At 35.3% G+C, this 14916-nt stretch overlaps 2 protein-coding genes across 8 annotated transcripts; one reads left to right on the top strand and one right to left on the bottom strand.

Moving 5' to 3' along the window:
- The first annotated feature begins 23 nt into the window (after nt 1-23).
- On the top strand, nt 24-2736 carry LOC139825390 (uncharacterized). Of its 6 annotated transcripts, none has more exons than XM_071798065.1 (6): nt 24-553; nt 754-1486; nt 1631-1845; nt 1933-2005; nt 2089-2175; nt 2377-2736. In XM_071798065.1, the coding sequence occupies exons 2-6, from the start codon at nt 1254-1256 to the stop codon at nt 2591-2593; spliced, it is 825 nt and encodes a 274-aa protein (XP_071654166.1). In that variant the 5' UTR covers nt 24-553; nt 754-1253; the 3' UTR covers nt 2594-2736. The 6 variants fall into 6 exon arrangements, with proteins under 6 accessions (XP_071654166.1, XP_071654168.1, XP_071654164.1 ...); XM_071798067.1 differs by having other exon boundaries at nt 24-694; nt 1127-1486; XM_071798063.1 differs by having other exon boundaries at nt 24-694.
- LOC139825388 (uncharacterized) lies at nt 2517-14224 on the bottom strand. Of its 2 annotated transcripts, XR_011735523.1 has the most exons (11): nt 14068-14224; nt 7204-11218; nt 6667-6851; nt 6201-6598; nt 4884-5882; nt 4282-4494; nt 3563-3744; nt 3279-3477; nt 3033-3204; nt 2771-2944; nt 2517-2559 (listed from the first exon to the last, which is right to left on the bottom strand). XR_011735523.1 is itself a non-coding variant. In XM_071798060.1 (10 exons), exons 5-10 carry the CDS (start codon nt 5157-5159, stop codon nt 2835-2837), a joined length of 1152 nt encoding a protein of 383 aa, XP_071654161.1. In that variant the 5' UTR covers nt 5160-5882; nt 6201-6598; nt 6667-6851; nt 7204-11218; nt 14068-14224; the 3' UTR covers nt 2601-2834. The 2 variants fall into 2 exon arrangements, 1 of the variants encoding a protein (XP_071654161.1); XM_071798060.1 differs by lacking the exon at nt 2517-2559 and having other exon boundaries at nt 2601-2944.
- Between the last annotated feature and the right edge of the window lie 692 nt (nt 14225-14916).

Genomic DNA, 14916 nt, shown 5'->3' with positions numbered 1-14916 from the left:
ACAAAAGTTTTTTTTTTTAAGATTTTCACTTTTAGGATGCTTTTCGCCTTTTCAGACACTATTGTGTTTTTTGTACGTTTTTCTAGATTTTTACATGCAAAATACATGGTTTTTTATAAATGTCAAACGTCTCCCGACAAGTTCTGTCTGCGATCGCGAGGAAATCCAAGACGTCGCTTTTTTCTTTTTTTTTCTTCTCAAGTTTGAAGGATTCTGCGAACCTGCAGTTACTACCCGCGGAATCGTATTCCGCCGTTTCGTCCCACTTTCTTCGCCCTAGTCGTACGAATGTAGGTCTCCCCCACTAGCGTATATGACTGCTACCACCAGGTAATACCTCACGAGATCGTGGCCATCGTGGGAGAGGGAAGTTATACGCGAGTGTCATACCATCGCTTACACGTTTAGTCTTTCGACCGGCTACGTTAGTCCGGTCTGTCCATGTGCAACCGATGGACGAGTGTGTTACAATTATACATACACCGTTTGTGCGCGAGAAGTCCGACCAGTCGATCGGTTCTCGCGAACGCGAGCGATCTCGTTCAAGTTAAGGGTGCTAACTTCATTTTTTAACAGACAATTTTTACATAGGATTGAAGTATCTCCGCTTAAATTTTTGCGCAACGTTTCTCTTCCGTAAAAAATTCGTGTACATGTATCACGTGCCAAATAATGTATCGACTAACGCGACGGGGTAAGTTCGGTTTTCGCAGGAAACGATTCATCATGTGAGTGCTTTTTTTCTTATTTTAGAATCTTCAAACCATCGTTATACGTTGTGCAAATAATTGGATAATGCTCCTTCGTTTAGCGTTTGCGCAAAGATTTCAAGACTGTGCGTCGTAAAGGCGATTCTATAAAACATACGATACGAAGAATTTAAGGAAGCATAAAAGCACGTAATGTGCGGCGATTGTAAACATGATGGATTGCGCGCGTACGTTTATGCGTGCTTGGCACACCGCTTTGATAACCGCGCGCATTATTTTTAAATAGTTAGCAAAAATGAAGATATGTGGATCTACAGATCGATTTTTGTCTCGTTGATTGTTGATTGATAACGCGTGTATCTTAGTGTGCGTGAATCGTTCTCTAAACAGGAATATATCTCTTGTATATTTGTTAGTTTCAATATAGTTTAGAAGCAGAACTTTTCACGTTGTGTTTACTTACACGGAGTTATGCGGGCTCTGCGTTACATTTGACTAACAGCATAACAAAACGAAAAGAGAATCGATAGTTCGGGGGAGAAGATGTATTCGGTGTGCTTGACGGTTTTTCTCGTCGTGTCGATATGCAGCTTGACCGCTCAGCAGCCAACGTTCTTCAGAAGCACAACATTCAAGGGGTTGAGCGGTCTCGCGCCAAGTGCCGTCGCGCTCGCGAAGGACGAGGTACGAGCGGTTTATTATCACGAACAGACGGTGGCAGTGGTCGATCTTGGTCCGAGAAATGAACTACATGACTGCAATATAATCGAAGTATAGTAAGTGGTCTTCAATAATAAAAAAAACGCTATATAATTAGACATTACTGGATCAAAACCGGTTCTCACCGGTCATGTGTTTAATCATTACTTCCTTTTTATGCATTCTGCGCAATCTTTGACACGCACCGTTGACTCTTTCAGCGAGCCGTCCGAGGCTACTGATGTTTTGCGAAACTTGTCTATGACTGCGCGTCCGCAAGTAGTGTCCTTCCAGGAGATAACGAGACTCATGCAACAGTGCGAATTGTTAGACGGACTACAGGTGGAGGCCACGTCCACCTTGCCCACAAATGCATTGAGTAGAGGGACTCGTATAGCCGCGAGTTCCATCACTCTGTTCTCCGGTATTCTGCCAGGTGAATTGTTTATACCATTTTCAAACGCGTCCCCGCAGTTTCACAGAATTGCAAAATTTGTTAACGAAGACTAAATATGTATTCCAGGCACAAAATGGTGCGGTACGGGCGACTTAGCCGAGAATTATCACGATTTGGGCGATCTACCTCACATTGACAGGTAGCTTTTGAAATATAGAGAATCGTAACTTATCAATTTTTAGAAAATATCGGATAGATAAGACAAATTTGTATACTTTTCAGGTGTTGTCGTAACCACGATCTCTGCCCAATAAAAGTACGAGCTCAGCAAACCCGATACAACCTCACTAACTACTCCCTGTACACTAAGTAAGATCTTATCAGAAATTGGTAAAGAAAAGTCAGTCAATTCTTTTTGATAAAAAGTTTTAGTGCATTTTTTAAACTAATGTATCACATTATATGAATTACTAAATTTCTTTGGCATGTTTAACAAGTTTCAAAATTATCTCTGCCTGTTAATCATCTCAAAGTTGTCTCTATAAGAGAATCAGCCTCAAGTCTTATCAGTCTTAACTTTTTACAGATCACATTGTACTTGCGACCAAGTACTTTATCAATGTTTAAAAGCTGCCAACCATCCAACGGCGAATTTGATGGGGCAGATATATTTCAATATCGTCAAGGTGCCGTGTATAGAAGACATAGGAAGAAATCGATATTCTTCCTCAGATCCATTAAGAAAATTTGTACCTGTGAAAAGGGTATATTAACTAAAAGATATTAGCAGCATATATAGACAAAATTTTATATTCAGAAACTTTATATATATATATATATGCTCCGTCCAGTAATGAATAAAATTAATACTTAGTATTAATTATATATACAATCGAAGAACACTATAAATATATTTTTATATCTACATTACATGTTGTAAGTTATTTTTATAAGCGTCATGTACCTCTCTTTAAAAATGTCGTTTAACACGTTTTAACATACATTTTAACATGCGTGTTAACATACATTCATATAGAATTTTCAATTGAGGAAAAAGCCTGATTCAGTGCTGATAAAAAAGGTATAAGATCTTTTATATTTTGACTAATACTGGACAATCTATGATTATACAAATTTCCTGCAACAATTTATTAGAATAATTAGATCATATCTTATTCTTATTCTATCTCGTTTTAAAAAAGATCGAAAAAATATCACATAGTTACCTATCAACCACAGAGTTTCTCTCCTGATGTGCATGTAAGGATGCGATAACAATTTATTCAATAAAAGATGAAGATCCTCATTTGAGTATTTAGGATTCCTCAATAGAATGTCTATCTTATCTTCGCAAGAATCATGCAGTGTGTTAGCCAGTATACGTATGGATGCCGTAATCTGAAATAGAAAAGATTAAAAATGTAATTTAAAACTTTCATATGTTGTTATATAAAGGAGAAAAAAAAACAAACCTCGCTAGCTTGAGCCATTCCATCCGAATTGGAAAACGTTGAGTAAAGATAATCGACGACTTGTGGCAGAATAGCGTGCAAATGTTCAACGCATATCAACGAAGAAGACAACAAAGCCAACAACCAAATATAGTTTGGATTTTCGTACAAGAGATTCCGTTTTGTGATAACTTGAACGAGCTCCAACTTTTCACTTTCTCTGTAAATATCAGAAACATATTAAATTTTCTCTTGCAAATTTCACTATCTTTGTATTGTAATGTGTGAAAGTGAAGAATGCTTACGATATTTTATGAAATCCCACATGTACGTAATGTAAGAGCGAATATATTACTGAAGGAAGAACCGAGTCGTTGCAATTGTGCAACAGTAAAATTATATATTTTAGACAATGTTGCGCATGCAAGATAGAGAAAGCCTTATCGCTTCCTGCAACCAAATTACCGATTGTCCAAATGCAAATATCCTAATAAAATATAAATCCATGTAGTACTTCAAGAATAAACTATCAAAACTATAGGTCGTTCTTTACGATTATAGTTCCAGAATTCTAAAATTTTGACACTCAATATGGCAAACCAAATTTTTTAATATGTTTAAATAATGATGCAATTTGCGTGACTCACATATAGATTGAGCTAAATTCGAATATAATCTTAAATTTGCTAAATTCGAAATAGCAGATCTGTTCAGAACGGAATATGTTTAACTTGTTTCGATGTACTCGAGCTAATGAATAATGTCAAAATGGTTGCCCCATTATTCTGGCAGTGCAGAGAATTGTGCTCTGCTATAACGAGCTGAAAATCCGAGATTGGAATCGAACTTAACGAAAACCTATATAAAGTGAGTTTTATGTAAATTGCATTATTAAAAGATTTAAATCCGCTATATTTAATTTCCGCTATTTTTAATTTTGGCATAAAGATCGGACTAATAGTTTCTGAAATAAAAGGGATAGTGAACCACCTGTCCTGAAAGGGTTAATATTAGAGAAAATTACCAGCAAGGCATAATTTAAGCTTTCCAGCTTGACAACCAGATACGGAATAACTGCTTTTCCTAATGCCGTGCATGCTTTTGTATTTCCCAGGGCAATATTGCAACAGCAATTGGCTGCATATAATTGAAGAGTAGGATCATTGCCAGATAGATCACGCACCAAGCCTGACAAGCTTTGATCCACTTTTAAAAAAGCGTTTATGTTCTCCTCCGACTGAAATGAGTATAACAGATTATATCACTCATTTGCGCTCTACAACAACAATATAACTCAAAAGTTATCATTTTTTAATTATTTGCAAAAGAATGTTGAGAATTCAATGCACTGAATGAAAAGCTAATATACAGCTAGATACTTTTATTCTTCTAGAATCAGTTACTACACCAAAATTGCATTTAATAATAATATTACAAAATTTTAACGATTCAAAACATTCAAATTTATCTTATGGAAAACTTTATTTTTCTTAGTTATGTCGTTATATCAAACAAGCGATGTATTATTACTTCGCTATTACTTTGCGTCTTTGTGAATGTTATTATCATTCTTAAATACAATTTTGTGAAATGTTTGATAAAGATTCTAGCTAGCAAAATGCATACCTGAATAAGAGCGTTGGGCAAATATCTGTAATCAACGAGGGATATTCTTTTCCTCTTGAGAAGCTTCACTTTCTCGTCGATGTACTCGGAGGAAAACGGTTCAACTCCTGGACATTCTCCCAAATTAGTACGACTTTTATTCCAGGCGGATACGCGATTCTCCTTCCTCTTCATCAAAGCAGCCTCCCTTAATTCCGTTCGTACGGTTTCGACTCTGTCGCTGTCGTTCAAACGAAATTCCGCACCTTCATCTCTCTCACCGTCGGTAGTCTGCATCTCGAACTGAATTTTGTCAGCCCTTTATCACAGGCGAACAATCGAATGTTTGTCGCAAACTTTGCTCTTCTTCTTCCAAGACTTCAATGGATTTCTGGCTCAAGAAACCTTCTTCTTCCCTTTTGTTGGCACCTGCCTCTTTTCAGAAGTCAATACGGCCAGGAGTGACGACCAATTTTGTTGAAATTAGTTTGCTTAGGCGAATTCACAGTTTGTTGATTCAGCTCGGCGTGCGCCATGTGTGCTCGGAACGAGGAACGGAAAAAGCTGGAGTGGGGGAAGCTCATTGAGCCAAAATACCACGTGGTACTATAACTGACAAAAACTACTAGAGTCAAGAGGAGAACCTCAATAGGATCGGAGGTGCCCTCTCGTGATACAAAACAAAGGCGGAAACGCATTTCAAAGGCATTCGGCAAATAAACTCTTTTCCTTCTCTTAAATGGGGGAGATCAATTTCTTAATCTCTCCTCCCTTTAACGGAGATTCCACCACTTATAACTTCTTTTTCCCTTACTTCTTCTGTTTAATGACCCTCCAGGTTCAATGTGACAAAAATCAACATTCTTTTCTATTTAAACAGAGAATTCTCTTCTTAATCGAGGAACATATGGGACGAAGGTCAAGATCGAACCCACTTTCTTCGTGCTCACACGAAACCATGCGTTATCCAAGCCTTTGCTTTAAAGTCGGAACATCGTCCGAATCTTCGAGTATGCTGCCCTGAAACAGCAAAGTTTCGATTCTTGAATTCATTCATAGAAGAAACTTACGCACAAATTCAGGCGGGATTCTATAACTCTTTAACGACAGTTTAGGTATCGTTGCGCAGCTTTTTTGGCTGCATTCCGATATTCACTGTCAGTACTGCAAATCTATATTTTACGTCACGTATACTGTAGATTTTCAGTACTGAAAGTTGCTGACAGTGAATATCGGAATGCAGCCTTTATTATATATATAATATCTGCGCAACGATACCGAAACTGTCGTTATTAAGGAATTACAGAATCCCGCCTCCTGGGCACGTATGATACATACCTTACGTTCCGTCCAGGTTTTCTTACGTCCATGGATCATTGGTATTCAATCATTCTCGAAAAGTCGGCAACAGAAAAAACAATTCTTCCTCTCGCTCGTCCCGTTTTCTTCCAAAACAGAGTGAGTCGAGCTCACAATCACGTTCCAGTTTAGTATAGAGTTCACTGTGGTCCTCCAGAATAAGGTGGTTCACCCAAAAATCGGATGGCGAGAATACGCACGCAAAGAGAAGACACGTATGAGATCATCTCGCCCCGTTAGCCTTCAGGCGTGTCTTGCGTCTGCCCTTCTGCCCCACTAAATTCTTCCGTTAGGAGGCTCATATCCCTAAAACGTCGCGCTCTTCTCCGATTCAGGAGAACATGGTCCGTTGCAAATTAGCTGCGTTATAAATATCTCTGTAACAATGTAAACTATATACTATCCGTTGTGAGAAAAAAGTCATTCCTTAACAACTCTTACTTACCTCTCTGTGAACTCCCCTTGCCAATTCTGGCGGAATATCTCCATCCTTGGCGCCGGATCTTTTTTTTCTTCATACATCTTACACATGCATGTCCTCTTAATCTTGCGCTGATGAATGATTATTTTATTCTTGACTCCTTTCCCATATCTTCCTGCTCTTCCGATACATTATTTCATCTCTTCATCCTGTAATGTTCTTTTAGTTTTACTTTTACCACTCCGGCTAAGCTTTATCTTTATAATATTCTCGGAGTGAAGTCCCATGAAACAGCGTAAGGCGTACCGGCGTCTGGCGTAAAATTTGTGCTGGTGTAACAAAAACGAGCGTAAAGAAAGTGATTAGCCAAGTTCTTCTACGCCATATGCTGCTCTATGGCCGGTATTCACAGTCAGATCTTATATATAAGATCGTCTTAAGTTTATCTTTAGATGCTATACGACTCGTTTCATTGGATACGGAGCTCAAGATAATCTTATATAAAAATCTGTTTATGAATACTGGCCTATGAGACTTAACCCTCAAGCGCATTCGTCTTACCTATGCTGGTTCGTTTTACTGGTTACGCTCTAACGTTATCCCAAAATGTCACTCTGGATTTCGTGGTCTACATAGCATCACAACTTCTCCACGTGTCAGATCTCGTGCTAAAGGGTTTCGATTCTAGTTGTCTTACTTCGTTGATTGCCTTCGATAAAGCTTTCGTCAATCATAATCTTCTCACCAAATTTAGGTCCTGCAGTTTATTCTTCTAGTCTTCTTGCCTTGTCTTTTCTACAATCTTTCCTTATGAACCGTTCCCAGCAAGTTCTTATACAATTCGCTTTCCAGTCTTTCCTATCGCCTTACTGTTCCATCTGATGTGCCTCAAAACTCCATATACTTGGTCCATTATTATTTAATATTTTCATTGCTGACTTCTCTTTTATTCCTTTTTCCTCCAAACTCTATATGTATGCTGACGATGTTATTCTTCTTAAATCCTTCCATTCAATTGATATATTTTGTACGTCTACGGCTTTTTGAATAGTGATTTGATGTCGATAGCTGAATAGGCATCCTCCAACGCTCTATACGCTCTTTTTGCACATTTTCTTTTAAGCGATAATCTGTGCATGGGTCCTTATTATTATGTACTCAATTTTTTGTGTCCATGTACGTGTTTTGCATGTGTCAGTGGGTGAACATTTGCGCGTGTGCGCTTATGTTCGTCTGAGATACGTGTATTTATTATACACGTTTCTATTATCTTTCACATTATATTGCTATTCTGGCTTTATAACAACAGTATGTTACTTAATGCCTCACATTTGCACGTATTTCTACTTTGTCCATTCAGTCTATTATTGTTATTACAATAAATTATTACAATAAATTTCTATGTTACTTAGGTACTATTGTTGACGCTTTTTTTAGTAGTTACCCTAGACTTATTTTACTTAAAAAAAATAATATTACGAATCGATCAAACTTATACTTTATCCGAGAGAAAAGCTTAAACCTATATGTATAATATTCTCTATTTTTTACACACTTGTGACAAATATGTTTCTGATTCGACACGATGTCTCATGTAGACATTATATTTTTCTTTTTACATAACTATATATAGGCGAGAGTGGAGCATATTCGGACACGTTTATCTCATGAACTTAAGAAAATCATAAATGGAGTAAGCTACTGCTAAAGACAAGGGGTGTGATAATTGATGCAAGGAGAAATAACGGGCGAACTCGACAAACTTCAGATAAACTCGGAAACGTTTGCAGCCTGTGTACCGTGGAGCGTATTCGGAGTTCAAACGTTTCCGAGTCCATCTAAAGTTTGTCGGGTTCATCTTATTTCCCCTTACAGCGTTATCACGTACATACATATCCCGCAGGCTTAGGGCTAAAACACATAACATGGCATAGCGATATACTACATTGTTGTTTTGTTGAAAAATATCACAGCTGCGTGAGTCCAACTTTGCGTTGTAATTTCTTGTAAACAAAGAAGTTTGTAACTTTATCGTATTTTCTATATACTACCTCACACAAAAATGTAAATGTAACAAACTGTATGTGCAGAGAAAGTTATCATACCACATTAAATGATAACATAATCTATATTCAAAGTTAAATGTCCAAAGTCCAAACATGCCCCACTTACCCCTACGACACTGTTTTGCCGTTGAAAAAGAAAAACAAAACAAAAAACAATTAATTTTTTTCTTACATTATTACTATACATCGTTAGACGAAGAAGGGCCAACAACAATATCATCTGCATCATCATCTGCAGCACATTGTTGAAGATGACTACTTTTTCGCTTTTTTGGAACATTAGCATATAATTTGTCTGACGACATTAAAGATAAATGTTTTGAATTAATCTTCATATTTAGAACGGTTTCCCCCCTTGATTTTAACGCCGATTTCAATACACAAATAGCATTTACAGCGGCTGGCGATAATTTGTTTCGTTTTCTTGTTTTAATGTCCGTTAAGAAAAACATTATCCTTTCCGGATCGGCGTTTGAATTCGGAAGTGACCTAATAGAATTTAAAAGGCATTTTAAGTTCGGATATTTTATTTCATTAGTTGAATATCGCCTTTGCAAAATTTGTGTCCACATATCGTCAAACGTTAACTCTAAGAAATTTTTTTTCTCTGTTACCGTAAAATCTAAGTTTAACGTAAACCATTCTCTTTTTAAACATTTTTCGTCAAAACCGCCGATAGTTTTGGCTATGAGAAAAAGATCATTGTACGATGTTTCTCTGTCAGAATTCATTAAAGCTATATGCGGTAGAAAAATTTTTAATTTCGATAAAAATACATTGTTAACCGGTAAGTTTTTACAAACTTCCTCGGCCACGGTAACGTAAAATTGCAAGCAGTTCTGTCGAACAGTTGCAATCTCCTTCGCATGCCCATCCTTCATCAATTGACGAAGGTATTCTTCGCATTTTGTTCCTAAACAAATATCAGTTAGCAATTTGTGATTTTCAACTTTACTAAATGTTACACTTGGCAACTCTTTCAAAACTGTCGATGTTAAAAAATTTTCACAAATTTCAGTTAGAAAATCTATTGCTTTTGGCTGTAACAAATGAATTCTTGTATCTACAACTTGGAAAAATTCATTAAATATATGGAAAAAATGCAAAACGTGTTTTAAAAACAACAAATATGCTTTTGTTGTTACATTTTGCATTAAAAGCATTAGATTTTCCCCAGCTTTCGTATTTTCATTTCTAACAACTTCACTTAAAAAATGCTTTATGGTGTCCCAAGATTCGAGAAGTTTTTTGATATACGTGTAGTGAGAAATCCATCCCGTGTGATATAACTTTAAACTTTTGTAGTTTGTTTCTTGAAAACACTCGGAAAACTCGCGGAAAATAGACGTTCGCTTGGGACTACTTTTAATATATTGTACAAAACCTTCCACAAACTTCTTACAAGACTCAGGTAACTTAGCACATGCAGTGTGTGCAGCTAATGCGGCAGAATGACACGGACATGATAAGGTCAAAACGCTTTTACACATCTCCTTCAATTTTTTCTTAAAGCATAAATGTTTTCCGGTCATAACCGACGCATGGTTGCACGATAAAGCGATAATGTTTGTAAAAGGTATTTCGAGCTTGTGCATTTCATTTTTAAATGCATTAAACAATTTCTCTGCACTAGCATCTTCCGTATCCACATCAATTAATTTCACTAATTGTGAGTGAACTTCTAACGTCTCGGGATTAACGTACCGAACATGAAACGCCCATTTTTCGTTCGAGATATCTGATATTTCATCAATGAAAACAGAAAACTTTGTAGTTCTAAGGTTTCCTACTACACGAGTCGTTTCTACAGGACACAAAACATTGGAGATTATGTTTGTACATTTTGTTCGACCCATGCTCATGCTTCTCAATACGTTGGGATTTTCTCCTATGCCTTGAAAAAAATTTAGTATCATTTTCGCAGTTTCGTGTGGAATATTTTTGTCAGCGATTAAAGCAGCGTATCGGATCTCTGCTGATTTTCTTTGCGCCTCGAATCGCAAAAGCGATTCGTCAATTTGCATTTTTAATTCCGTAGTCGATTCAATCATTTGTATGTTACATTTTTCAAATTTATCTTTATGTACTTTGGATTGTGCGTGGCGATAGATTTGTGACAAACCGCCGGAAATAATTTTATCACAAATAGCACAAAAAAATGAACTTGCATCATCTCGCACTTCGCGTAGCCATGGCTGAAATTGCTCAATCTCTAGCCATCGCTGTTTAAATATTTTTTTATGCGGTGGTTTTCTTTTAGAAACATTATCATCATCACATAATGATGGATCTTTTTCGACATTTCTTATATGAGACGCAGATTTCGCATGTCTTATTATATGTGATAATGAGCAGCACGAAAAATTTTTGTTACATCTCGTACAGTGAAAGAGGCTTTCATCAAAGGACACTCTGCGGATCCAAGTCTTAAATCGATCATCGCTGAGCCAAGCATCCGAAAAGCTTCGCTTCGTTCTTTTCCTTACTTTATCACGCGTTTCCATTTTAAACTAAAAATATATATAAACAAAGGACGTAAAACAACTGTGATAAACTAACTAGATTGACTGATGCCCGTTTCCTCCAACGTGGTTCAATTCAGAATTCCTGTGAACTGCATTCAATTTTGTACGTCAATTTTAAAGCCCCATATATGTGACGGAGATGTTAATTCATTTTCTATTTCTTTTTTTGGAAATATGTCACAATTAAACTAATCTTTTTCTTACATACAATATATATATATATATATATATATATATATATATATATATATATATATACAATCAATAACAATTTTCTAAAGTAATTTCAGACTTCTCATTTGTAAAAATAAAAAAAACTTTTCATGATTACAAAATATAATAAAGTTTAATTTGATACATTTTTACTTAAAAATTTATTTACTATTGCTTTTTTATATTACTTGCAGTATTGTAATATATGTAATTGTCTCAAGTATTACAAAAATTAAATTAAATTAATCCTAACTATTCCTTATATTTTTTAAATTAATTATAATAAAAAATAATATAATTAGAATTCGAGTTACTGCATTCGCAATAAGAGATAAATTAACAAAATTGCTCAAATTCTTAATTATTTTATTGTAATTAAAAAATAATCATAATTAATTTAATTTTTGTAATACTCTTGAGACAACTACATACATTATAATAGTGGTAAAGTAATAGATATAAAAAAGTAATAGTAATTATTAAGAGATAAATTAACCAAATTGTGCAAATTATTTTTTTACTTTTGAACACTTTATGCTCTTTCTCTCTTGTAGGTGTGCATATATGGAGATTTCTAATAACTGAAAAATGTATAAATGTACTCTTTTCCTATTTTTCTACACATAGTTTGTAAAACATTTATAAGTAATTTACAGATTTTTTTCAAACGTGATAATTATAAGATGATAAGAAGTTAATAACAATTCATCTGTCGCCAAGTTATTGTACTGTAATCAATCAAAACTTGAACATAATTCGGTCAAGTTCATACATATATAGTGTTTATTAATTTTTAAATATTTGAGACATTTTTATATTACTTCACATTCTGATCTAATCAGTCGCCTTTCATCATATTAACTCTACGTATGTTACTTTCCAGTCTTTAAATAATCTATTTACAAAATCATGTATAAACCTCTTTGATTTAAAATTTTTTAATATTTATGGTCCATGAATGAAAATAAATGCATTTTTAGTAGTTAGTTTATACTCTACAAGCAAAATGTCAGCAAATAGCGGCAAATTAGTAGCAAAATTGATCACATAGTCTGGCTGCAAAACCGATATTATTTGTGTCCTCATTAAGCATGTATTTGCAAGCACAAGTCTGCTGATATAACATCTGATATAACTTTTCAGCTGAACTCTTTGCGCTAATTTTAATCCGTCTTTTTTCTGCAATGTCTAAGGCTGATATTCATATAAATGATAGTGCCAAACGTAGTCCCAAAAAGACCCCAATATCTTTCGAGGATTAATATATCAAATAATCAATAATCTCTACTCAAGTCTCTACTCAATTCCTTCATCATTGCATAAAATATTATAATAGGTCGTAATAATCCACACGTTAATACGCTATACAAATAACTTTGACAGCGGTGCTCAACGTCGCTTCACGGTCACTTTCCTGAACTCTGGGAGTATTAATAAAATCCTTAAAATAGATTAATTTTTAGTTAATTTTCTTTCAATATTTATACATGCTATTCTTACATTTGACGATGTACTGCCACAATCCATATTTTCTTCTTCTCTTTTTTCCCATACGCGTCTAGAAAATCGATAACATTGTAGGACTACATAACACATCTGATTTGCTCGATTTTTCTTTAGTAAATTGTAAAGCCTTGTGTCCCCGATGCTAAAAATTACTCCGAGATTTTGGATAGAGAAAGAATTAATCAGTCGCATTGGTCAATTGTAGAATTGTTTAAATATAATTGGTCAATTTTTTCTCCGTCCGAGAACTCGGAGAAATTTCTAGTATCGTGGACGCTTAAGGCTGGAACGCAATACAAAGGCAATAGGAACAGGGTATAGAAGTCAGAAATCATGTATAAATGCAGAATAAATAGTGGCACAGGCAATAGACACAGTTTCTGTCACGTTTGAAATTCTGTGCCTATTGCATGTTGCCAACCAATCATAGCATTCAAATTTTTTAGATTGTAATTAATAAATTTTTTATTATTCCCTGTTCCTATTACCTGTACCTTTTGTATTCTAGCCCTTAAGAAACACTTCGAACACTATTTATTTTTAATGTTGTAGATACTCCCAGAGTTTCAAAGTGACCATTGAGCTGTCCGAGCTACTTGCATACAGATTTCGCCTAAACAAAAATAATCTTATTAAACAACATGAAAGAAGAGTTGACATTTTGGTCCAACAGGTATGTGTGTGTGTGTGTATATATATATATATCTTTTTATTGTAATTATCGTCATGCCATATACTTAGAAACTGATTAATATATTTATTTTTATAAAAATAATACTGGGTATTTATTTAGAATACGGACCTGACAATGCAGCAATTTCTCTTATATTAACAATTATAAATTTAATTTTATATTAACAATTATATATTTAATTTCATTATTAGCATAACCTCAGATACTATCATTTCGCATTGTCGTCTCTTTAAACGCCGTTCAAACTCATTAACCTACCCAACCCTACCAAAAATTGGCATTTCCGATGAACGCCGATAAAGTTCAATTAATTTAAACTTTCATTAAAAAATTAGTGGAATACAAAATCGAAGTCATTAATCGAGTTTAAACTTTTAACCACGTTGGAGGAAACAGGCATAAATAGATTGAAAACAAATACCTGAATATATAACGTAGTTACATAACCTGAATATAATATTCTAGTCTTCCATCAATTGATCTTAACAAAATTCTTCAATCGAAAAGCATGTTCAAGATCTTGTCGTATCGGTTAGAGGTTAATACGTTTAAAATAGTAGGCCTGTTCGTAGTCGCAACCATCAGCAGCCACAGAGAAAGAAATAGCAGAACGGAGCACTAACAGAAAAGAGATACGGTGAGAGTTAGCCAATCAGAGAGCTTTCCAGCAAGAGATAAGTCGACGCAAAACGTCGTTTTATCTTTCTTTTTTGCCAATGAGTAAAGGCAATCGTGGACACACTGGACACACATGGGAATTGAGAATTGAGAATTGAGAATTGAGAATTGAGAATTGAGAATTGGGAATTGGGAATTGGGAATTGGGAACTGGGAATTGGGAATTGGGAATTGGGAATTGCGAATTGCGAATTGAGAATTGAGAATTGGGAATTGAGAATTGGGAATTGGGAATTGAGAATTGAGAATTGAGAATTGAGAATTGAGAATTAAGAATTGAGAATTTTGAATTGAGAATTGAGAATTGAGAATTGAGAATTGAGAATTGAGAATTAAGAATTGAGAATTTGGAATTGAGAATTGAGAATTGAGAATTGAGAATTGACGTAAACACTTTATTCCAGTATGGTTGTGGATACAGACCCTCGAATTAAAGTCTGACCATAAGGCCGAGTTTCCACTGAGCGCGTCACGCGTCGCGTCATCACAAGTTAACCAATCAACACATCCCATTTTATTACATTACTTGTGACGGGATCAAAATGGGATGTTTTGATTGGTTAACTCGGATGACGCGACGCGTGACGCGCTC

Source organism: Temnothorax longispinosus, chromosome 2, assembly GCF_030848805.1.
Source record: "Temnothorax longispinosus isolate EJ_2023e chromosome 2, Tlon_JGU_v1, whole genome shotgun sequence".
In the NCBI taxonomy this organism is placed as follows: Eukaryota; Metazoa; Arthropoda; class Insecta; order Hymenoptera; family Formicidae; genus Temnothorax; species Temnothorax longispinosus.
This window is presented reverse-complemented; position numbering and strand designations above follow the sequence as displayed.

Coding starts and splice junctions, on each gene's coding strand:
- LOC139825390 (XM_071798065.1), top strand. CDS start 1,254: ATGTATTCGGTGTGCTTGACGGTTTTTCTCGTCGTGTCGATATGCAGC. Junction 1,846..1,932: donor GTTCTCCGGTATTCTGCCAG/GTGAATTGTTTA, acceptor TATGTATTCCAG/GCACAAAATGGTGCGGTACG. Junction 2,176..2,376: donor AACTACTCCCTGTACACTAA/GTAAGATCTTAT, acceptor AAGTCTTATCAG/TCTTAACTTTTTACAGATCA.
- LOC139825388 (XM_071798060.1), bottom strand. CDS start 5,159: ATGCAGACTACCGACGGTGAGAGAGATGAAGGTGCGGAATTTCGTTTG. Junction 4,495..4,883: donor TGCCCAACGCTCTTATTCAG/GTATGCATTTTG, acceptor TACTCATTTCAG/TCGGAGGAGAACATAAACGC. Junction 3,478..3,562: donor GTGGGATTTCATAAAATATC/GTAAGCATTCTT, acceptor TGATATTTACAG/AGAAAGTGAAAAGTTGGAGC.